Source organism: Arachis stenosperma, chromosome 1 (assembly GCF_014773155.1).
Source record: "Arachis stenosperma cultivar V10309 chromosome 1, arast.V10309.gnm1.PFL2, whole genome shotgun sequence".
In the NCBI taxonomy this organism is placed as follows: domain Eukaryota; kingdom Viridiplantae; phylum Streptophyta; class Magnoliopsida; order Fabales; family Fabaceae; genus Arachis; species Arachis stenosperma.
This window is the reverse complement of record NC_080377.1, coordinates 116525787-116547636: the sequence shown is the minus strand read 5'-3', so window position 1 is coordinate 116547636 and position 21850 is coordinate 116525787. Positions and strand designations below refer to the sequence as shown.

General features: G+C 35.4%; 4 protein-coding genes and 1 non-coding gene across 6 annotated transcripts; 4 read left to right on the top strand and 1 right to left on the bottom strand.

Moving 5' to 3' along the window:
• Positions 1–1003: 1003 nt before the first annotated feature.
• On the bottom strand, positions 1004–2206 carry LOC130984320 (uncharacterized). The gene has a single exon (XM_057907582.1). The coding sequence runs from the start codon at positions 2204–2206 to the stop codon at positions 1004–1006; it is 1203 nt and encodes a 400-aa protein (XP_057763565.1).
• Positions 2207–8467: 6261 nt separating this feature from the next.
• LOC130969536 (nucleosome assembly protein 1;3-like) lies at positions 8468–11742 on the top strand. Of its 2 annotated transcripts, XM_057895303.1 has the most exons (12): positions 8468–8702; positions 8820–8863; positions 9013–9108; positions 9247–9339; positions 9737–9815; positions 9894–9955; positions 10145–10329; positions 10452–10629; positions 10808–10851; positions 10948–11146; positions 11275–11286; positions 11396–11742. In XM_057895303.1, the coding sequence occupies exons 1-12, from the start codon at positions 8657–8659 to the stop codon at positions 11462–11464; spliced, it is 1107 nt and encodes a 368-aa protein (XP_057751286.1). In that variant the 5' UTR covers positions 8468–8656; the 3' UTR covers positions 11465–11742. The 2 variants fall into 2 exon arrangements, with proteins under 2 accessions (XP_057751286.1, XP_057751295.1); XM_057895312.1 differs by lacking the exon at positions 11275–11286.
• LOC130954391 (small nucleolar RNA snoR2/U65) lies at positions 9519–9664 on the top strand. The gene has a single exon (XR_009076295.1). It is a non-coding gene; the product is annotated as a small nucleolar RNA snoR2/U65 (small nucleolar RNA).
• A 947-nt stretch (positions 11743–12689) lies between the features above and the next one.
• LOC130946047 (30S ribosomal protein S16-1, chloroplastic-like) lies at positions 12690–14357 on the top strand. Its single transcript, XM_057874758.1, has 4 exons — positions 12690–12866; positions 12938–13077; positions 13255–13300; positions 13883–14357. The coding sequence occupies exons 2-4, from the start codon at positions 12945–12947 to the stop codon at positions 14094–14096; spliced, it is 393 nt and encodes a 130-aa protein (XP_057730741.1). The 5' UTR covers positions 12690–12866; positions 12938–12944; the 3' UTR covers positions 14097–14357.
• A 3707-nt stretch (positions 14358–18064) lies between these two features.
• LOC130973618 (heat stress transcription factor A-7a-like) lies at positions 18065–20730 on the top strand. Its single transcript, XM_057898242.1, has 3 exons — positions 18065–18657; positions 19148–19975; positions 20091–20730. The coding sequence occupies exons 1-2, from the start codon at positions 18151–18153 to the stop codon at positions 19943–19945; spliced, it is 1305 nt and encodes a 434-aa protein (XP_057754225.1). The 5' UTR covers positions 18065–18150; the 3' UTR covers positions 19946–19975; positions 20091–20730.
• Positions 20731–21850: the final 1120 nt, after the last annotated feature.

Below are 21850 nucleotides of genomic sequence, written 5' to 3'. Positions count from 1 at the left end.
CAAAATCATAATCTTTCAGAAGCTCCATCCACCTCCTCTGACGCATGTTCAACTCTTTCTACTAAAAAAGATACTTCAAACTCTTATGGTCTGAGAAGACATGAAACTTAACGCCATAGAGATAGTGCCTCCAAATCTTTAAAGCAAACACAACAGCAGCAAGTTCCAAATCATGTGTCGGGTAGTTCATCTCATGCGGCCTTAACTGCCGTGAGGCATATGCTACAACATTCTGGTGCTGTATCAGAACGCACCCCAAACCCTTCAGAGATGCATCACAATACACTTCAAACGGTTCACTTGGTTCAGACAATACTAACACGGGTGCAGTAGTCAATCTGTGCTTCAATGCTTGGAAGCTCTCTTCACACTTCGGAGTCCAGATAAAAGGCATATCCTTCCTAGTCAACTTAGTTAAAGGTAAGGCGAGCTATGAAAATCCCTTAATGAATCGTCGATAATACCCTGCCAAACCTACGAAACTCCTGATCTCTGTCACTGAAGTTGGTTGCTCCCAATTCATCACTACTTCCACCTTAGTAGGATCCACAGCTATTCCCTGCTTACTCACCACGTGGCCGAGAAACTTCACATCACTCTTCCAGAACTCGCATTTAGATAACTTAGCGTACAACTTCCTATCTCTCAGAATTTGCAGCACAATTCGCAAGTGTTCAACATGTTCCTCTTCAGACTTAGAATAAACAAGAATGTCATCAATAAAGACAATAACAAACTTGTCCAAATACGGTTGGAAAATCCTGTTCATATAATCCACAAATACTGCAGGGGCATTAGTTAACCCGAAAGACATCACTGTATACTCATAATGACCATAACGGGTCCTGAAAGCGGTTTTCGGAATATCATCGTCTCTAACCCTTATCTGATGATAACCGGATCGCAGATCAATCTTAGAAAACACACCGGCACCCTGTAACTGATCCATTAGATCATCGATTCTAGGCAACGGATATTTATTCTTCACAGTGATTTTATTCAACTACCGATAGTCGACACATAACCGCATACTCCCATCCTTCTTCTTTACCAGTAACACTGGCGCTCCCCACAGAGAAACACTTGGTCGGATAAAATGCTTACCTAACAAATCTTCCAACTGAGCTTTCAATTCGGCCATTTCTAAAGGTGACATCCTGTAAGGAGTAATCGAAATCGGACCGGCCCTAGGCACCAACTCAATTGCGAATTCAACTTCCCGGTTAGGTGGAAATTTATTAATATCATCCGAAAACACGTCTGGAAATTCACATACAACCAGAATCTGCTTTAAACTCTGATCATCACCTAATACTCCCGCAGTTAATAACATAATACGCTGACATTCAGTTCCTGAACAGTTTACTATCATAGAATTCAAATAGTAACTATTCACCACAACCGGTGCTTCTGACCCTTCCGGCATAAACTGTACTGACTTCTCAGAACAATCAAGCAAAACATGATTCTTGGATAACCAATCCAATCCCAAAATGAGATCAAGACCAGTTATAGGCAAACAAATCAAATCATGCACAAATTCACGTTGCTGTACTCGAAAGGGAACTCGTGGACATCCTATCCTAGTCACCATAGCTTCATGAGTAGCATTATATACTTTCAAATCATAACCTAAAACCACCATTCTCAATCCTAATTCATGGGCCTTTTCAGATGCAATAAATGAATGACTTGCTCCTGAATCAAATAAAGCATTTAAGATTTTATCAGCCATTTCACAATTACCTCTAATCAGTGTCTCAGATCCCTCAGCACCTATGGTAGAAGTGGTGTATACTCTCCCTGGCTGCTGCACCCTACCAGTCTCATACTTCTTCTTCTCTGGGCAATTACTGGCTATATGCCCGGGCTGTCCACAGGAATAGCATACTCCAAGTCCTAATCTGCACGAAACTCCAAGATGATACTTTTCGCACTTTTGACAATTCAGATCCTGCTGTGGCTGCTTCCCAAACCGTCTTTCCTGATTAACATTGGTATTCAGCCTTCTGTAATTACCTTGACCCTGAGTCTGCTGTGGAACAGAGCCTCCACGCTTGAAATTCCTACCTCTCGGGGCAAAGTTCCTTCTTGAAGGTCTCTGAAAAGGCAACCTCAAACTTTCTTTCTCTGCTGCTGCCTTCCTCACACAATCTTCAGCCACTCTACTCTTATTCACCAATTCAGAAAACACCCTGATCTCCATTGGGGCAACAAAACTCAGAATATCACTTCGAAGGCCTCCCTCATACTTAATACACTTTCATTCGGCAAAATCTTCTGGTGCCCCTTGACAGATACGAGAAAAGCGACACAACTCCTCAAACTTACTAGTATACTCAGCAACAGTCATCTGTCCCTGTTTTAACTGTATTAATTCAAGTTCCTTGGCATTTCTGGCTGAATTAGAAAAGTATTTCTTATAGAATTCTGTCCGAAAAATCTCCCAAGGAATCGCAGCACCATTAGGTTGCAGGATACGTCGTGTTCCCTGCCACCAATACTGAGCCTCACCTTGCAGCTGATAAGTTCCAAATTCAACCCATTGCTCCTCAGGAACCTGTTGGGCCTGCAATGCCCGTTCCATAGCCTGGATCCAATTATATGCATCAGTGGGATTTGAGGATCCCCTAAAAGTCGGAGGGTGAACTTTCAGAAACGTTGCAAGTGTCATAGAACCGTTCTCATCATTATTGTTCCCATGATTACCCTGATTTATCTGATTACCCAGTGCCTCAGCTGTTGCCTGCATAGCTGCGGCCATATTTTCTAGGGCAGCCATAAAGTCTACTGGATCAGTCCCTATGGGGGCAGGAGTAACGGTGCCTGTCCTACCTCTACCTCGCCCGTGATCGCGTCCGCGAGTCGACATCTGGTCCCTATACACACCAAACAAGTGATATTAAGTTGATTAGTCTCAATATCGCAGGTCTAATGCTTTAAGTTCCAAATGCATGCTCACAGACATTTATGCCATATATATCAGTCAGATATCCTAATAGCACATAAACACATATACAGAGAATGCACAGAAGTACAATCAGTCCGTCTTTCAGGCTCAATAGGAACGAACTGCTCTGATACCATAATGTAACACCCTACCACACTAAGCTTTACGCTTAAGCCATAAAATAGAGGTGGTGTAGTGTTACGATCTCTAAAATAAAATGAGTACATATAATAGCAGAAGAATTATAATATGCTAGGAGCCTTGAAGAAAAGAGGAAACAAAATCGCAAAATAAAAGCGCGACGCTCAAGGAACGGGTTAATCTGCGTGCTAAGGAAACCGTAACTGTTAAACATATGATAACAGAAGTAGGAATAGAGTGCCAAAGATACAAAATAACAAGCTCCTAACTCAGCCTGCGAAGTCAAGACTGGCCGGAGAATATTTATATATATATATACATACATATTCAAAACCCAAAAGTACATATACACAATCCTGCCTCTCCATAAACCTCTAGGAGGATCAAAAGAACAAGTTATGCGGAGAGAAAACCAAGTACACATATACATATCATAGCATAACAAAATAACCCAGTAACCACTCCGCTTCAAGGGTCCAGACGCCTAACGAGATGCCTCTCGACCTGCATCTGAAAAACAACAACATAGTATGGAATGAGAACCAAAGGTTCTTAGTATGGTAAAGGTGCCACACACATAATATATAAGGTCCTGGGAATGCCAAAGGCAATCCTAGAACACCGACACTCAGATTATAGAGCTTAAAGTATTAAACAGAAGCCATAAAAGGTGGTTTACTAAGGATATTTAAACCTAACTTAACTTAACCTTAAATCTAAATCCCATTCTGCCATTCCTCCTTACCTCCAACTCCATCATGCATTTTCACAGACAATTAAACAGACAAAGGCAAGCACAAGAAGGTTACAAGTACTGCAGATAACAAATATACATTCAACATAACAAGTACATTTAGGCACACCCAGTTAATACACAAGTAAGTAATTCAAGTAATATGCATATGATGCATGCCTGTCCTATGGCTGATGAGGCTCATCTGTCGGTTATCCAGCCAACCCGACAAGTCTGAATTATCCTTAGATTGTCCCTCGACGTGCATCCCCAAGAGTCTATGCATAGCTTTTTCTCAAATAATCAATATTGCTCAATGGGGGTAACATTTCTGGGAATTTATATAGTGCCCGGTCACACTTACGTCGTAGGGTCAACAGAGTATCGAGTTTTCAACCTGGTACACGTGGTGGCAAGCCACGGCATTTGATCCAGGAAATCTCGTATATCAGATTATTCAAATTCATAAGCCATATAAATAATTCAATTATAATTCATCAACATCCACATCATTCTCAATCGCTTTCATTCATCATTATACGTCAATCATATTCAATCCTTATCCTTCATTATCACGCCTCTCATTCCGTCCATCAATAGTTCCAATTCAAAACATAATTCATTCTTTTCTAAATAAATCAAACTTAGAACATGCTCATTTTCTTGATAACTCTAAATTAAATCATATAACCCTTGAATCTAAATCTTTTTAAATAATCATATAAACAAAATCTCTAATTTTTTTTATAAAATTTCGGCAGCATCTCCTCTAAAACTCGGACTTTGCCACCCTTTTTGGGTCCAAACCTGCTTTCTTTTCAATTCAACACACCCTTCCTCATCATCATTACAGTCTCCACAATAAATCTACCTCAGATCAAGAATTATACTCATATAATATTTAAATCCAACAACCAAAATTCAACTAAGAATCATAGTTCACTAATCCTAGGCTTCTAACACAAAATACCTCAAATCAATAATTCACCAAATTATTAGTTAATCAACAAGCACCAAACCAACCATGTTCATCAACAATAACATTCAACCATAATTCTCTCCAAATTAACATAACAACATTCACCATCCAAAATTAATAACTAATTATTCAATAAACTTCAACCAAATATATTCATCGACAAATTACTAAACATTAAGCATACACCTGCATTCCAACTCATCCTATGGTCATCTAGCCTAAGTTTTCACAGAACATTATATATTAAATGCAAGAAACCTAAACCATACCTTGGCCGATTTTCACGTAACGACCAAAGCAAATTATTTAAAACCAAGGTAGCCCCTTCAAAATTCAACTAATCAGCTTCCTCCAAGTTCCAATATTCACAATTTCAAGCTCCAATTATTTATTTACAACCTAATACACATTTATAACACATATATATCCAATTTAATACTCAAATATCAAATTAAAAAAAAATAGAATTATCATATCCTCACCTTACCCAAGCTTCACATAAGCAAGGGTGAACGTTTCCCTCAAGCTAATTGGATCCTAAAACATCAGAAATCAAAGAAATTCAACATTCCCACTTAAAATTTGAAAATTGGGGGAAATGAAGGCTGAGTGTAAAATAATGAGTTACCTATGAAATTGTTCTGGTAGAAATATAGAGCTTGACGCAGTGAACGCGTGGCCGCAAACGGTGCGGCGATTGGAGCTCGGACGGAGAAGTTACGGGGATCGGAAGTTTACCGTAAGGTTACGGAAGCTTTCTCCCCTCCCTGGAGTGTTTCATGATGCTGCATCCAAATGAGGGAGAGAAAGGAGTTCGGCTTCTTTTAATGAATTGGTCCGGTTGAACCGATGGTCCGGTTTGGGTCCGGTTCAACCGGTTCGACCCGTTCGTTCCAATCTTGGACCGTTTTCTTCGAAATTGGTGTCAAAATTCTCGTTTCGACGAGCTCTATCCTAATTTAATATAATTTTTACATTTCTAATCTTCTTTATTAAAAACTAATTTATTGACTAATTATTTACTAATTTAACCGGGGTTTACACTTGGTGTTGAACTGAGTGTAGGACTCATACCGCGAAGTCGGTTTGAAGTTCTTCTTTTTGTCTCGAGTTCTATCATCGTCTCTGTAATGATGTTTTACTGTTTTTCGAGCTTGTTGGAGTTCCTCGATGTCGATTTGACCTTTTGCCTTTTCGCAGAATTCGGCCACAGTTTTAGGTTTGGCCACAACAATAGTTTCCTGGAATTTTCTCGGTCGCAATCCGCTTTTTATGGTGTGCAATTCCATCTCGGGGTGGAGGTCGGATATACTTATGGCTATCTTTGTGAAGCGCGTCATGTAGTCCTTGAGGCTTTCGTGTTGGCCTTGCTTGATTGTGTTCAGATAATCAGAGTGATGCAGGTAGATGGCCGATCCAGCAAAGTGCTCCTCAAAGGGCTTTGATATGTCTCGAAATCGAGAAATAGAACCTGCAGGCAAAGAACAAAACCAATCAAGTGCAGGACCGTCTAAGTAAGATGGAAAGCAACGACATAAAACTTTATCAGATGCACCGTTTACTATCATTATGGATGTGAATTTCTTGATGTCTTCGGATCACCTAACCCATCGTAGGGAGTTAGGGTGGTCGGCAGGGTGAACCTTCGGGGTAGCACGAAGTTCATCACCTCTGCTGTGAATGGTCTAGGGGAGCTTTCCTGATTGTCGTCCTCATTGTCTGGCCGAGCTTTTTCATTATGCTCGGGTTGCTCCTCTTCGTGCTGAGCAGTGTCAGAGACATGTGTCGGCCCTGACTGATGCTCGGTTTCTTCTTGTCGGTCGTTGTTGTTTTCTGTTCGGGTGTTATTCAAGTTGGCAATTTGATTTGCCATTCTTTGGTTCTCTTCGGCCATGGCTTGCCGCAACTCGGTCACAATTTGAAGTAGTTCGGATGATGTGGGTGGAAGTCGTTCAGCCATGACTTCAAGTGAAAACCTTGAGGCCGATGATATATGGAAGGGATTATATTCTCGGCCCCACAGTGGGTGCCAATTGTTCTTGTATGGATACCTGGAGGAGGAGCTCTGTCTTTGGGAATCGACGCCGAGCTGTTATCTTCGGTGCTGACCATCGAACTTTGTGGTAATCCGAGCTTTACTTCAAGAGGGTGTCTAATTGCGTAGAGCTTTGAGCAAGAAATAAGGGGAGAGTGTACCTGCAAAGGCACTCCGAAACTTAAGTGAGAATTGAGTATTCAATGCGTCTTTTAGGATGGAAGATTATACCTTTTATGGGTGGCTCTACGCAAGTTGGTTATGCTCTTGCTTTATTGCCTGTATTGAAGAGCAATAACTAGGTTGGACATTTCACATTTAGAAAGCAGTCCATTGAGTCGAGTTGTAATGTAAGTGGCCGATTAATGACGTTATTGCCGATCAATAACTTTAATGTCGAATTATAACGCCACCTTTCTGAATAATAACGTGAATAATACCGAGTTATGAATGACAATGCCGATTTATGATGTTGAATTTGTAACGGCCGAATCATAAACTAATAATTTGTTTGTAGGTGGTTGTTATGACTTATGAATCTATTTTTTATATTTAGAAGTTTTGTAGAGGGTTCAATTCTTTTTGTTTGCTAAGAGAATAAAGAATGTGGAAGTAGCTAGAAATTAAAAATAAAACTCTTAATTTGTTTTTGACTTTAAATATTTTAGTTTTTTTTCGAATGAAAATTTTATTTATTTTAAGGTGAATATTTATATATAGTTGTCTTTATGTGAAGTTAATAGTCAAGAGTCGTCGGATGATAATTTAGTCAAATTTATCAAATTATTTAACAATTTTTAATTATCAACTTCATATGAAAATAATTATTAATAAATTTTTACTTTTCATCTTATTTTAAACCATGTCTAAATGAGTTAAACACCATTTAGTGTTGCTAGATATTAAACTCCAAATGAATGATCTAAATGAGTTAACCACTTAATCCTATTTAGCGCCTAAATGTCGAATATAAAATGAATTAGTGACTATAGTCATTATAGGTAATTTAATAGTGAAGTTACCACAGACGTCACAATTTTAATAGTTTACATTTTTAATAAAACATGTTAATTATTTAATAATAATAGTAGATACTACTACTACACTAATTACATACACGTTCATGATTCCTAAATTCAATTGTATGTGTTCTAAATTTTTAATGCATGGTTAATTTAGTTGCTCACGGTATTCCTTAACTTAATAGGTTAGTGATTAATTTATCGTAAATTTGAGTTCTATTTAAGAATTTACTATTAGTTAATAAGTTGCTGTATATATAAGCCGAGATTTAAATCCTAAACACTTACTTAAGCAGACGAGTGAACTGACCACTCGATCAATCTAAATTAGTTAATTGTTTTAAAATTAATTAAATAATAAATACATTTTTTTTGTCTGAATAATAAATACTAGTTAGGTAAAATTTTTTTCCTGGGACTGGGCCATACACGAAGAGGCTTTGTGAAGCAGGCTAAGCTGGTTGGGCCCCCATAAAAGCTTGTCAAGAAAGGAATGTCCACGGAAACCTAATACACTTTTATGAATTTTACAAATAACAATAATAATTAATTTAAACTAATAAATAAAATTAAGAGAAGAAAAAAAGAAGGAAGCCCTAGTAGGCAATAAATAGAGGAGGCGTAAGAGGGTTTAGAAAATTGAGAGGAAGAGGATTCATTCGAGGGTGGCCACGTTATTTAGCGACCCTGAAACCCAACCCCCCTTTTTCTCCGTTACCCTTCTCCTCTAGGGTTTTTGGTTTTACCTCCTCCTTCTTCTTTTCTTATTCACTTCTTCTTCTTCTTCTTCGTCACAATGAGCAACGACAAAGATGCCTTCAACGTTTCGGATCTCACTACTGGTACACAACCTTATCTTCACTCATCGTTTCTTATTTTCGTTTCAATTCTCCGATTCTATTGATTTTTCTTCTGTCTTTGTTTTTCTGACTCGCTTCTGCTTTCATTTCGTGCTCAAGCTCTCATCCAAGAGAACAGAGCTGACCTTGTTAACGCTCTCAAGGTATATCTATATAACTGCATGCTAATTGGACTTGCTTTGGACTTGAGTCTTAACATTTGGATTTAGCTTCCTTAATTAGGTTACCAACTTTTGGTGGAATCATGTGATTTTTAGTAATTTAATCTTTTGCTCATTTTTTGTGTGTGCAGAACAAGATACAGAGTCTCGCGGGGCAGCACTCCGATGTTCTAGAGTCTCTGACACCTAGTGTGCGGAAGAGGGTTGAGGTCCTCAGAGAGATCCAGGTAAACGCCATTGCTTCCGGAAGGTTTTTCACCGCTGTATTACTAGCTTACATGGGATTTTCAGATTTCTTCTTCATATGTTTTCATTGTGTTATTATTTGTATTGTTGAGTACTTGTGTTACTTGGACTTTTTGCAGGGTCAACATGATGAGCTAGAGGCAAAATTTTTTGAGGAGAGGGCAGCTCTTGAGGCCAAGTACCAAAAAATGTATCAGCCATTGTATACAAAGGTACCCTAAGTAATCTGTTGTTGTAGACTGTAGAGAGTGAAGTTGCATATGGTTTTGCATACTGTGTCTGTTTTGTATACTTTGTGAAACTTAATTCTTTCATCTGCAATATTAGAATTCAAACATCATGGTTTTGAATTTTATTGCAATGATGGATGTTCAGTATATCTTTATCTCCGGGTCCAATGCCACGTTGCTGGTTGCTACAAGCTATGATGCTATGATTGGACCAAGAGCAAGAATGTTCATTTGTTTCACATCTTGATAGGAACCTGCGGATCTTATTACACTGTGATCTGCGGAGCCGTTTTATGTGATTACATTCTATTTTATGTAATCCTTTTACCGGAAAAAGGGAAAAAATATGTATCCCTCAACCATTTCTTAATGGATGCAGCGCTTTGAGATAGTTAATGGTGTTACTGAAGTTGAAGGAATAGCAGAGGAGAAAACTGCAGATGCTGAAGAGGATGAAGGTACTAATTACAAGATCACACCTTTTCTTTAAATAGCATTTCAATTCATTCACTGATCATTTTGATTTGGTTTTGTAGAAAAAGGAGTACCTGCTTTTTGGCTCAATGCAATGAAAAACAATGAAGTGTTAGCTGAAGAGGTTAGTTGGTTCTATTCAATAGTAACTCATTTTTTTTTCTTTTAAATGTTTATTTTATGTCTTGCAACCAAGTCTCAGTGTTAGTTGAAGAGGTTAGTTGGTTCTGTTCAATAGCAACTCCTTTTTTTCTTTTAAATGTTTATTTTTATGTCTTGGAACCAAGTCTAATTTTAAGTCTTTGTGAAATAGATTTCAGAGCGTGATGAAGGTGCTCTCAAGTTTCTCAAAGATATCAAGTGGAGCAGGATAGACAACCCAAAAGGATTCAAGCTTGAGTTTTATTTCGATACTAATCCTTATTTCACAAACACTGTTTTGACAAAAACATATCACATGATTGATGAGGATGAGCCAATATTGGAAAAAGCAATTGGGTTAGCTATTTTTTTCCCTTTTCCACTTTATTGCAATTGCATTATTAGCTATCCACAACTCTATTGTGTCACAATGGGTTGGCTTTTTCTTAAATAAATTTGGTGGTTACTTTTTCCTGTAGGACTGAAATTCAGTGGCACCCAGGGAAATGCTTGACGCAGAAGATTCTTAAGAAAAAGCCCAAGAAGGGTTCAAAGAACGCAAAACCTATTACAAAGACTGAAAACTGTGAAAGTTTCTTCAATTTCTTCAATCCACCACAAGTTCCTGAAGATGATGAAGATATTGATGAAGATATGGTAAATCTTTTATTTTATTTTATTTATTTTTTACAGTAATTTGTTATGGAAGTCTTTAGTTTAAATCTTTAAGAGGAACACAAGCAGAAGTAAAAATCTGTAAATTTGAAAACCTGCTGTTAAGCTGGTAGATATGACCAGATTATTTGCCAGAGCTAATTAATGTTCTCTTTAACAGGCCGAGGAACTTCAGAATCAGATGGAACAAGACTATGACATTGGGTGAGCTTAATTGTTTCCTTCCATTCCCTCTGATATTTTTCAATGTTGTTTTCTGAATCCAGGATTGATGAATTCTCTCATATCACACTTGTTCAGGTCAACAATAAGGGATAAGATTATACCTCATGCCGTGTCATGGTTTACTGGTGAGGCCATTCAAGGCGAGGAGTTTGGAGACCTGGAAGATGATGATGAAGACGACATTGAGGAGGATGATGAAGAGGATGATGATGATGAGGAAGATGAGGATGAGGATGATGAGGATGAGGATGAAGAAACCAAGACCAAAAAGAAGGTACTTCATGTTAATTGCTTTGAAATGCTGAAACACTTCTATTTATTTAGTTAGTTTTGTACTAAAGTATTTTATTTCTTGCCATCACCTCCACTGTGGCGATGATTTTGTTTGGAATGTCATTTCAGCCATCACATAAGGTAAGATAGTCAATTTTGTAATCTAAATTATAAATGAAATAGGGCTTGATGCTGAGGCCCATAAGTTTCTTCTTTCTAACTTGTTTCAATATTGGCTGGAAATTTTCAGAAGGGTGGAAGAGCACCGGCTGGTGAAGGTCAACAGGGTGAGCGGCCTCCAGAGTGCAAGCAGCAGTAGAAGTTTATCTATTATGATTTATGCAGTAGCTGAAAGCTTTCTTGTTGGAGAATGTCTGTTGAAATAGTGGGGTTCATGCGGTTTTGTTTTATGATGCTTAATTCATTTTTCTCTTTTAAGGTCTTGGTAGTTTGAATTGTTGGTCCCCATTCTCCTATTTTCCCTACATGTTTTGGAGAGAATGTTGTTATATAGTGTTAGGATGCTATGATTGTTATTGCTGGACTTTGTATTTGTGTCTCGTATACTTCAAATATATAGTGGGAGTTTGTGGTTTACTTGTTGCTGTTGATTGTAAGCCATTCAAGGATGTTCGCGGTTTTGTTCAGTTTGTCAATTGATTTTTGAATACCCCAATTGCTAAGACAAAACACAACTTCTACCCCACCAACCATATTAAGAGAATTTGTTGTAGTGTAGTGCCTTTTCGAAGGGGTGAGCGGTGACAAAAAGTTATTGGAGTTCGTATATCGTATATAATGGAAATGGAACATTTAATAATGGCATAGCATCATCATCATGATGTTCGGAAATACTAAAGTAGTATCATTTGATCACCCAGTCTTTGACGAACTAGTGTCACTTGAAAAGATGTATACTTAGAATTTGGATTTTTTAAATTTTTAAATTTTATTTTAGAAGATAAAGTCTGATTTTTTACTATTGAATAAATTTTTTTATATTTATTTTTGGTTTTATTTATAAAGTAAATGATGAGAGGTTATATTTTATTTTTTAAAATGAAATTTAAAATTTAGAAGATTTAAATCCGTACATGGAAATATTGAAAGAATCAAGTAATGTAGCAAGTTCATGTAAGATGTATGAAGTCACGAAGGAGTTGCAAATTGGAAATTGGCGGAGGGGTGTAGGGAGGACCTGGATCCCAAGAGAGACAAGGGAGGGAAAAAGGGTGGCAGTCACTGAAGTATGGATTACCAAACAATGAAGAGAAGACATGCTAATACAAGACAGTGAATGTTTTCTAACCTGTTTTTAGGTCAATAGGATTGGGGGTGTTTTGGTCCCAGAAATGTCGACTTATTACCTGGAATGTTTAAAAAAAATAATAAAGTTAATTGTGTAATGAGAAGTGTTTTTTAATTAGTGGTTATTTTTAATGAAGAATAAAAACTGTTTTCTGTTTATAGAAAAATATTAAAAAATAAAGACATCATGTATAATAATACACAACTACAATTTTGACTGTTTATCTAACTTTACTATTAGAAAAAAATTTCCCTTCTACAATAACAAGAGAAGAGACCACAAGAGCATTTTCCTTGAAGGTGAGTAGATAGATAAGTGGATAAGGCGACCAACACTGAAACGAAGTCATATCTATTAAACGTTGGGCTTCGGGCTTCAGGCTTCAGGCTTCAGTTATTGTATTCCACTAACGGTAACACCACTTGTCTCTCTATCACTCTACTTCTCCTTCCTCATCCCTAACCAATTTTCACTCCCTTGCAGCATCACAATGACGGTGAGGATTCGCTTTGCAAGGTTTGGTTGCACCCACCGCCCCTTCTATCGTATCGTTGCCGCTGATAGCAAATCCACCAGAGATGGTGGCTCCCTCGAAATTCTCGGTTTCTATGACCCTTTGGCAGGTTCTCCTTCTGTTTGTTATATTGTCAGTGTTAAAGGATAATTAATTGAGTGAAACTGAAAGGATCCTTTTGATTATTAACCGAAATTATTTAAGTACTGAGGATTAGGAATGAGAAGGAGGACCAAGGATGCTAATTGGTTTCTTACTTCTTCTTTTTCTTTTTCCTTTTTTACAGGGAATGATAGTGACAGAAAGATGGCTCTCAAATTCGAGAGAGTGAAGTGAGTAACTTTCTGTTATACAAGTTCTCTAATACATCTACATCAGTTTAGGTGAAATTAGTTATAATTCAAGGGACAATGTTATTGTTAACATATCTTAATTATTCTGAACATGATGTCTCCTTGTAGAAAATGGGAGAATGAAATGCTAAAACCATATCTGGAGTAGTTCTTATCACATCCTCCTGAAGAACTAAATATTATATTTTGCTTTCTTCTTTCCTTGAAGTTTTCTGAATTTGTTAACATATGTCCCTACAATTATGCCTTTTTAACTAACTGATTTGGAAAAGATATTTTCATGTTGGTAATGTTGGAATACAATCAAAAGGACTTCCATAGGTTCATGTTTTGTATTTCTATGATTTGTTAAGGATTAAATTACATGTAAATTGTCTCTATAAGAGTATGTTTCATTGGGGTAAAAGAGGGATGGAATATGTTATAGTTAAGTTTGATATCTATTGAGTTCGTGCAAGGCGAGTATTTCTTGTTACACAACTACCATCAAGCAATCCTTATCAATTTATATATCAATAAACCATCCAACCAAACATCTCCATCACATTTACCCTTGTGAAGGTATTGGCTTTCTGTTGGAGCTCAACCTTCGGAAGCAGTAGAGCGTCTTCTACTGCGAGCAGGGTTACTTCCTCCACCACCAATAGTGGCAGCAGGTGGACCACGTGGTACGAGCTCTGTCGGTACATCCAACCAGGAACAGCCAGCTGATGCCAACCGCGATGATGGTGTATCTCCAGAAGCTATCTTTTCAATTGGCTTACAAGTTAACTGAAGAGAAGATCTGCCATATGTTCTGGGAATGTGGTTTGAGTTGTGGAAGTATCATCACCTAGAGTAAGGACTAAACATTGATTAAATTGTGCACGCCGTCAAGTTGTACTCTGAAATGAACTCATAGTTTATCTTGCTGTTGAAATTCCTGTTATTTCTGTTTTTCTGAAACTTTTGCATTTGGAAGTTTGTCTGGAAAGTAACAGTAGCAGCACATTTGGTTTCATATTTATTCTTCTAATCTATCATGGAAGTTGATTTATTTTTGTATTAAGTAGCACATATATTTCTTTTTCACAATTAGATGGGGTGTGGAATTTATCACTTGTTATATCACAATACATGAAGAGATGCATATCAGTTTGGTATACATGGTAGAAGTGAGTGCAAATAAAATATATTTCTCAAGTTAAAATTTTGGTTTCCAAACAAGTTTCATGTGAAATGGACACTATCCTAGGATATCAATCAATTCCTATGATGCTTGTATTCTTCGTTCTAATATAATGTATATTATTTCTTTTTGGCATGAAAAGTTACTTTGGTGTCTTGTATACGTACATGTTTCCTCCTTGCAATTGCCTAACCTTTCTCTATTGCACCCATAACTGGCCACCGAATTGTTCATGCGGGCCTAATTTAATTGAGTGAGTGAAGAAAGGCACGGGTACACATAAACATCAGCAAAAGTTGACGAGTGAAATTAGTAATGGAAGGTGAGGAATTCAACTTTAAAGGAAGAAGGCCAAGGACTTGGTGAACTTGGGATCAATTAGTCTTTTCCTTTGCGGTCTCAAGACACTTGTTTAAACGAATTAAACAACTAACTATTTGATCAAATTATAGTTAGTTATTTTATTAATATTTTTAATGTTAATATAAAAGAAATACTAAGAACAACTAGCTCTCCTGAAAATTTCTAGTCCCATGTGGATCCATCATGTAGCGCACACTAAAATTCCAATAAATATTTAGCCAGTGTTCGGAAGAAAGATTGAGATTGAGAAACTAAAACTAAAAGCTAAATTAAGTCTTTTATTATATTTGATGTAAAGTGTACAAAATTGAGTTATGTTTTAATATTTTATTTGGTTCAAGATAAATACAGACAAAAAATAAGTAAATTTATTATAATATTCTTAATTATAAATAAAATGTTAAAATTTCAAATTCTTAATTTCAGTCCTTTGTGTTCTCATTTTTTTTAAATACTGAATGGTCTAAAATTTTGTGTCAAAATTAAAATTTTAGTTTTAATATCTAATTATCAAACATAATAATATTGATTCTAAATTTCTCAATCACAATTTCAATATCCGAAAACATTTTTTTTTTGTATTGAAAAACAAATACTACCTTAATTATTAGGTGGTTTAGTTTGGGCCACATGTTTTGTTATGATCCCGAAAAGGTAGATAGGGCATGCCACGTTGAGCCCCAAAATAAGCCCGGCCCACGGTTATTAAGGTTAGGTAAGCAGGTGAGTTGCAGCTGAGATCCAGCACAGTTGGCATATCTGTCCGCCTCATACAATGCTGCACCCGGGTTCAAATCCCAGCTGAGACTGGTTGTGGTTTAAGAACCCATGATACCCATGGTTGTGTGTGTGAGTGTGTTGTGTGTGTGTGAAACATGGGTGAAATGCCTAGGATTGGGGGCTGTCCAATCCACTTGACCAGAAAAAAAAAAAAAAAAAGCAGGTGAGTTGATGATGATTCATGAGATAAGGTTGCAACGCAAGTTCCCGCATAGTTTGGTTTTGGAGGGTGCGATCGGCACCGAAACTTTCCCTATTATCGGCAGTTCCAATTACGAGGTGCGTGCAAAGTACTTATCCACTCTCAATTAAACTGCTGAATTGAATCATTGGCTCTACGCCTCTACAAAGAACAAAAGAATGATGCAGCATTGGAATTTATGAAACAGAAGATTATTGAATCGGTTATGAATTGCGACACTTGGCTTCCATGCAGATTCTCGCCGACAAAAAGGTGACCATGCGAATCCACCGTATAAGAAGAAAAAGGGAAGAGAATGTCTTGTGCTACAAACTTCAATAATAAATAAAAAGAAAGAAAAGATGAAACAAATTCCTGAATGGGAGTATGAATTATAGAAATGAAACAGTGTGCATGCATATGTGTCTGCGTGTCTTTCATGATGTATGCTACAAGCTATTAGTTTAATTGTTTCGTTACTAGTTCTTAAAATTTTAATAGTCTCTGTTTAGTTTTAAGATGATACTAATTCACTTGTTTTGGAAAAATTTTTTAAATAACTAGCATTTGTGATATTATTTTTAAATTATTTGAGTGTTAAAACAAAAACAACGTTATTTTATACGTTGCATCTAATTGTTTATGTCACTATTTCATTAACATCTGTATATTAAAAATTATTTTAGAGACTAACATAAATCACATTCGTAAAATTTAAAAATTAAATAAAGACAAACAAAATTTCAAAAACTAAATTACGAATTATGCATAAATTTAAGAATCAAATGCAGTATTATTTCATTTTTAGTGGTAGTTAAAAATGATCATATTATTTAATATGATTAATTAAATTGTTTAATATAATATATATAAATATTTTAACTATCATTTTTGCCTAATTATATTTTAACATGATTAATCAGAAAATTTTAATTGACAACAAATACAGTCATTTTTATCATTATTGGTTCTATCAATAATAATATGATATGATAGGATGATAGTTATTTTTTAATAAAATAATAAAATAAAGAATTATCTTTTTTAAATTAAGATAATAAAATATATATTTTATAAAATTAATAGTATTAATTTTGAATTTTATTATTTTATTAACTTTTTCATTTTAAAAAATTTAAATTTATTTTTAAAAAATTATATAAACATAAAGATCAAAATAATACCACAAATGTTTTTTGTATTATTTTATGTAAATTATATATTTTTTGTAATATAAAATATAATTTTTGGTATTTCATATTTTTTATTAATTACTTTTAGTATTAAAAAAATGTGCAAAAAAGTGTGTAGTCTTAATATTACTATATTATTAGAATAATTAATCACGTTACTATATATATATATAACAAAAATATTATTTATACACTAAAATCAGCCACTAAAATTAGTTATTAATTTGATTATGTATAAAAATATGTGTAGTTTAATTTATTTTTAATATATTTTTATATTTTAAAATATATTTTATACTGATAACTGATTTTAATAACTAATTTTAGTATATATGTAACAATTATTAATTAATTATCATATATAAAAATATATTTATTATTTCATAAAAGAATTTACTGTTTATTTATTAAAAATATATTTTATTTTAAGAATCAATTTATTTATAGGACACATGTGAATATTTAATAACTACATTAAGAATTACAATTAGTGATGAACAAAAATTATATTATAGAGACTATTTTATACATTTAAAATTTTAAAAATAAATGTTCAAATTTTAAAAAACAAATTAATTTGAATAATTATTCTAAATAAATTTAATAATTAAAATTTATTAAATAATAATTTAATTAAATACGTTAAATTAAATGAAAGATTATCAAATATACTAAAAATATCGGTATTTTAATTATTTTAACTATTAATTTAAATTATAAAAAATATATATAATATATATTAATTAAAATCAATTTTAAAATAACTTTCCTAAATTGTATCTAATAATCCTTAATTATCAATCTTTCTCAAAGTATATACGTGAGTGAAAGGGATAAGATGATAGGGATCGGCAGTGGGTCCAGTAAATTGCTAGACATGGCACGTAAAGATAAAAGGAAGGACAACGTGGCCATTCCGCTGAGTTTCCAAAAATAGACTATCATACACACACGCAAACTCCCAAACTTCTCTTTCTTTCACTACCACAAATCATTATTTTTTACCTTTCTCCTTTTCTATAAATGGAACTTATAAGTCCATCACTTTTCTTAATCTCTCACTCACTCTCATCACTACCTTTACTCTACTCTCAACTCCAATCCCTCAAAAACCGACAAACCACAATTTCAACCAACTTCTAAGATGGTGGTGCTTGCTCACGCTGGAAGCGGTGGCGGCCAGGCTTGCTCACCGCCACAGTTCAACAAAGCTATTGCGGAAGAAAAACCAGTGGAAATGGTGAGAGTCAAATCAGAGCAAGTGACGTCTTCCTGCCGCTTCTTCCAGCAAAACGACGACGTTTCAAGCGACGAGTCTGATAAGAAGAAGAGCAACTCGGAAGTGACGGAAGAAGAAGAGCCTCGCGTCAAAGAGGAGGTTGCTGATGACGGCGCCGTTAACGTGTCGTCATCTTCGTCGTCGGTGGAGTTGCCGAAACCGATGGAAGGGCTTAACGAGGCGGGTCCGCCACCGTTTCTAAGGAAGACGTACGAGATGGTGGAGGATCCGGAAACCGACCCGATTGTTTCGTGGAGCGAGAACCGTGATAGCTTCATCGTTTGGGAGTCTCACGAGTTCGCCAAAGTGCTTCTTCCAAAGTATTTCAAGCACAGCAACTTCTCCAGCTTCATTCGCCAGCTCAATACCTATGTGAGTCATGTTCAATACTCCAATCACTTTACTCTTTCAACATTTGTTCGCCATGTGTTCGATTAAATGCATATATATACTAAATTTGAGTGTTTTGTTCTTTTAAATTCATATATATATATATTGATACTCTATACTTTTCATTTATATATATATATATATATATATGAGTTTTTGTTGTAACATAGAATTTAATTTTGATACTCTATCGTGTTACTGTAAAAATAATTACCTTTTACATTAATTACCTTTTACATGTACTGCATGAATGTTGTGATATACATTTGTCAGCGTGTCAAAATTAAATAGGATATTTGAAAATCAATTGCTTTTGGAGGATTAACATGTATGTAGTTTAATTCTATAAGCATTGGAAGTGTCTCCAATATGTGGTTGATGATTGTAATTGGATGACATTGGAATTCTTTTTGATCCTTAAGGTTTCAAGATTTACTAATATGTTTGATTGATGTTTCCTTTGGTGTTATAGGGCTTTAGGAAGGTTGATTCAGATCGTTGGGAGTTTGCAAACGAAGGATTCCAAGGAGGGAAGAAGCATTTGCTGAAGAACATAAGGAGGAGAAGCAAGTACAACAAACTGCATCAAGGAGCTTTCATCGACCCAGCTAAGCCTTGCCTTGAGGCTGAAGTTGAGAAGCTGAAGGAGGACCAAAACATACTCAAACTTGAAATTCTGAAGCTGAGACAACAGCAAGAAAGTTCCCACGTTCATATCTCAAGCGTTCAGGACCGGATTCAGAACGTCCAGACGAAGCAGTATCAGATGATATATTTCCTCACCAGAATGGCCAGAAAGCCAGCCTTTGTGGAACAGCTCCTCCAAAAAATTAAGAGGAAGAGGGAGCTCGATGGCACCGACATGCTCAAGAGGCGCAGATTGCTGGAACCAACGCCTAGTGTTGATTATAGATGCCAACAAGGTCATCAACAATTGTCTACATTGCAATCTGAACTTGATGGACTATTGTCTGAAAATGTGATGAACACTAGCAATAAGATAGAGCAAACTGTTCCTGCTCCTCTGGAAGGTGAGTTATGCAACAAGGTACAAGGCTTGAGAAGCTATGGTTTTTCAAGGGGTGGTGATGTACCTTCTGCTTATCATGCCATGACAGAGAACCTATTGGGGGAAAATAATGGTGGTGCTGATGAAGAACTTGATGTGAATGACTCAAATATTTATCTTGAGTTGGAGGATTTGATTACTAAGCCAACAGATTGGGTTGGTTCTGCATCTGCTGGTGGCTTGGTGGGGCAAACTAGTTGAATCTTTACATAAATGAATGCCGTGACAATGGTAATAACTAATAACACTCAAAACTAATAAAATCATTTTGTTTGATTTTGAGTAATCTGCATCACATTCATCATTGTTGTTCTATTTTGACAATATGTGCTGTGTGCATTTGCAGGTTGCAAGAGGGTGTTTGTGCACATCTCTACTACAACCAAAAGAAGAAGAGCTCAATATTTTAAGGCTCTTCAATTGCTAGCTTTCAAAAGCAGTGATCACATGACTCCGATCCTTGTGTTTCCTTTGTTTCCTTGGTGTTAGGACTCAGTTATTGGTGTAGGAATTCGCATATGAGCCTGTTCATACCTTAGCCTCGTATGTTGAAGTAGTTCCTAATTAATAACCTCTGATGTAATATACTAGAGAATGCTGTTGTAAATTTAGTAGCTTGGTTTACTAAAGGATGTAATAATGGAAATGGAAAAAAAAGCTGACTAGTTTAAGTTGCTACTGCTGCACAAGTAAACCTCCAAATCCACTGTAATAATGCAACAAATGTAACACAAGACAAGGATTTACGTTTCCATGTAACTATTCTAGAGTGTCAACGAAAATCGCAATGTCCTCCAATATTTTGATGGAGACAAATGTACTCTGAAACAAATATAAGATCAAATTAGGTGTGAATAAAGAATCACTATTTTATCTGTGAATGTAGAAACAGAAGTAAATACAACACGTGGACAAATTATGCTTCCCGAAGCATAACAACCAATTGGTTGGTGGACAAGTATTGTTTCCCGGTCGCCAGTGATGACAACAGTAGTAGTAATAATAATAAAAAATTAAATTATCATGTATAGTTAGCAGTGTGCATTTTGAATTTTGGCAGCATTAATGCAGTTCAAAATTGATAGTGGCCGCGTGTTATTTCCCTTTTGATGGGACTCTGATGTAATCAATATCGATAAGGTTTGTATTTCACAAGAGACACTCTAATAGGTTCATGCATTATATCTTAGAAGACTCTCTTGCCGACTCTCAAGATTCACAGTATTTTCACTTTCCACTATTTTAGTAATAACATCAAATCACTTTAAACTTCATCAACCACTTATTACACGTAAGGTTTTTTTTGTCTGCTCTTGGGAATCAACTCAAATTCAAACATTTCGATGTTCTTAGCAAATTTTTTTTAGTTGTTCACAGTATTTCTCAATCCCATAAGTTAAGAATTAATTTGTCGCAAATTTAAGAATTAATTTGTCGCAAATTTAAGCTCCATTTAAAGACTTATATCAATGAATTGCTGCATGCATAATACGAAATTCGTTTGAATTCTCGATATTTGCTTAAACGAACGAATTAGCTAACTACTCGACCAACATAAATTGATTTGTTCTTACTAGTTAATACTAGCGTTTATTAGGGTCATGACTCATGAGTAAGCTAATTTATGTTTATCTTTTCCGTTGTTAAAGTAGTATTGACATGTTTAAATTACCCTTCAAAAAAACATGCTTAAATTATAATAACGTTAAATAATAAATTTTTATAAAATTGTTCTGTTTATTTGAGATTTTGAAATTTTAAATTATAAATTTTTAATATTAAATCTTAAATTTTAAAATTAAAATGGTTTAATATTGACTAATTTAAGGTTAGTTTTCTATATTTTCTTAAAAATGTTTTAATATTACATGTTTACTAACCCTAAAGTTATAGCAAGAACGCTAGACAACTTTAAAATTATTCAAAAAATTTAGTGACGTATTCTCGTCTATACGTGAATCAGTTAACCAACTACCTAATCTCAATTTTTTATTTTGGTATTAAACTAACCTCAATTATTTTTTGGTGTACATTTTTTTTTTTTGGACAAGGGCCATTAAGGCCTGAGCTACCCAAAAGAACAACACAGCCCAATCCCAGCCCAAC

What these genes read in the sequence shown, in the direction of transcription:
- LOC130973618 (XM_057898242.1), top strand. Translation starts at nt 18,151, where the DNA reads ATGGTGGTGCTTGCTCACGCTGGAAGCGGTGGCGGCCAGGCTTGCTCA. An exon ending in TTCGCCAGCTCAATACCTAT is followed by an intron (nt 18,658 to 19,147) that starts GTGAGTCATGTT and finishes TTGGTGTTATAG; the next exon opens with GGCTTTAGGAAGGTTGATTC.
- LOC130946047 (XM_057874758.1), top strand. Translation starts at nt 12,945, where the DNA reads ATGACGGTGAGGATTCGCTTTGCAAGGTTTGGTTGCACCCACCGCCCC. An exon ending in TTTCTATGACCCTTTGGCAG is followed by an intron (nt 13,078 to 13,254) that starts GTTCTCCTTCTG and finishes CCTTTTTTACAG; the next exon opens with GGAATGATAGTGACAGAAAG. An exon ending in CTCAAATTCGAGAGAGTGAA is followed by an intron (nt 13,301 to 13,882) that starts GTGAGTAACTTT and finishes ACCCTTGTGAAG; the next exon opens with GTATTGGCTTTCTGTTGGAG.
- LOC130984320 (XM_057907582.1), bottom strand. Translation starts at nt 2,206, where the DNA reads ATGGAGATCAGGGTGTTTTCTGAATTGGTGAATAAGAGTAGAGTGGCT.
- LOC130969536 (XM_057895303.1), top strand. Translation starts at nt 8,657, where the DNA reads ATGAGCAACGACAAAGATGCCTTCAACGTTTCGGATCTCACTACTG. An exon ending in AGGTCCTCAGAGAGATCCAG is followed by an intron (nt 9,109 to 9,246) that starts GTAAACGCCATT and finishes GACTTTTTGCAG; the next exon opens with GGTCAACATGATGAGCTAGA. An exon ending in AAGATATTGATGAAGATATG is followed by an intron (nt 10,630 to 10,807) that starts GTAAATCTTTTA and finishes TCTCTTTAACAG; the next exon opens with GCCGAGGAACTTCAGAATCA.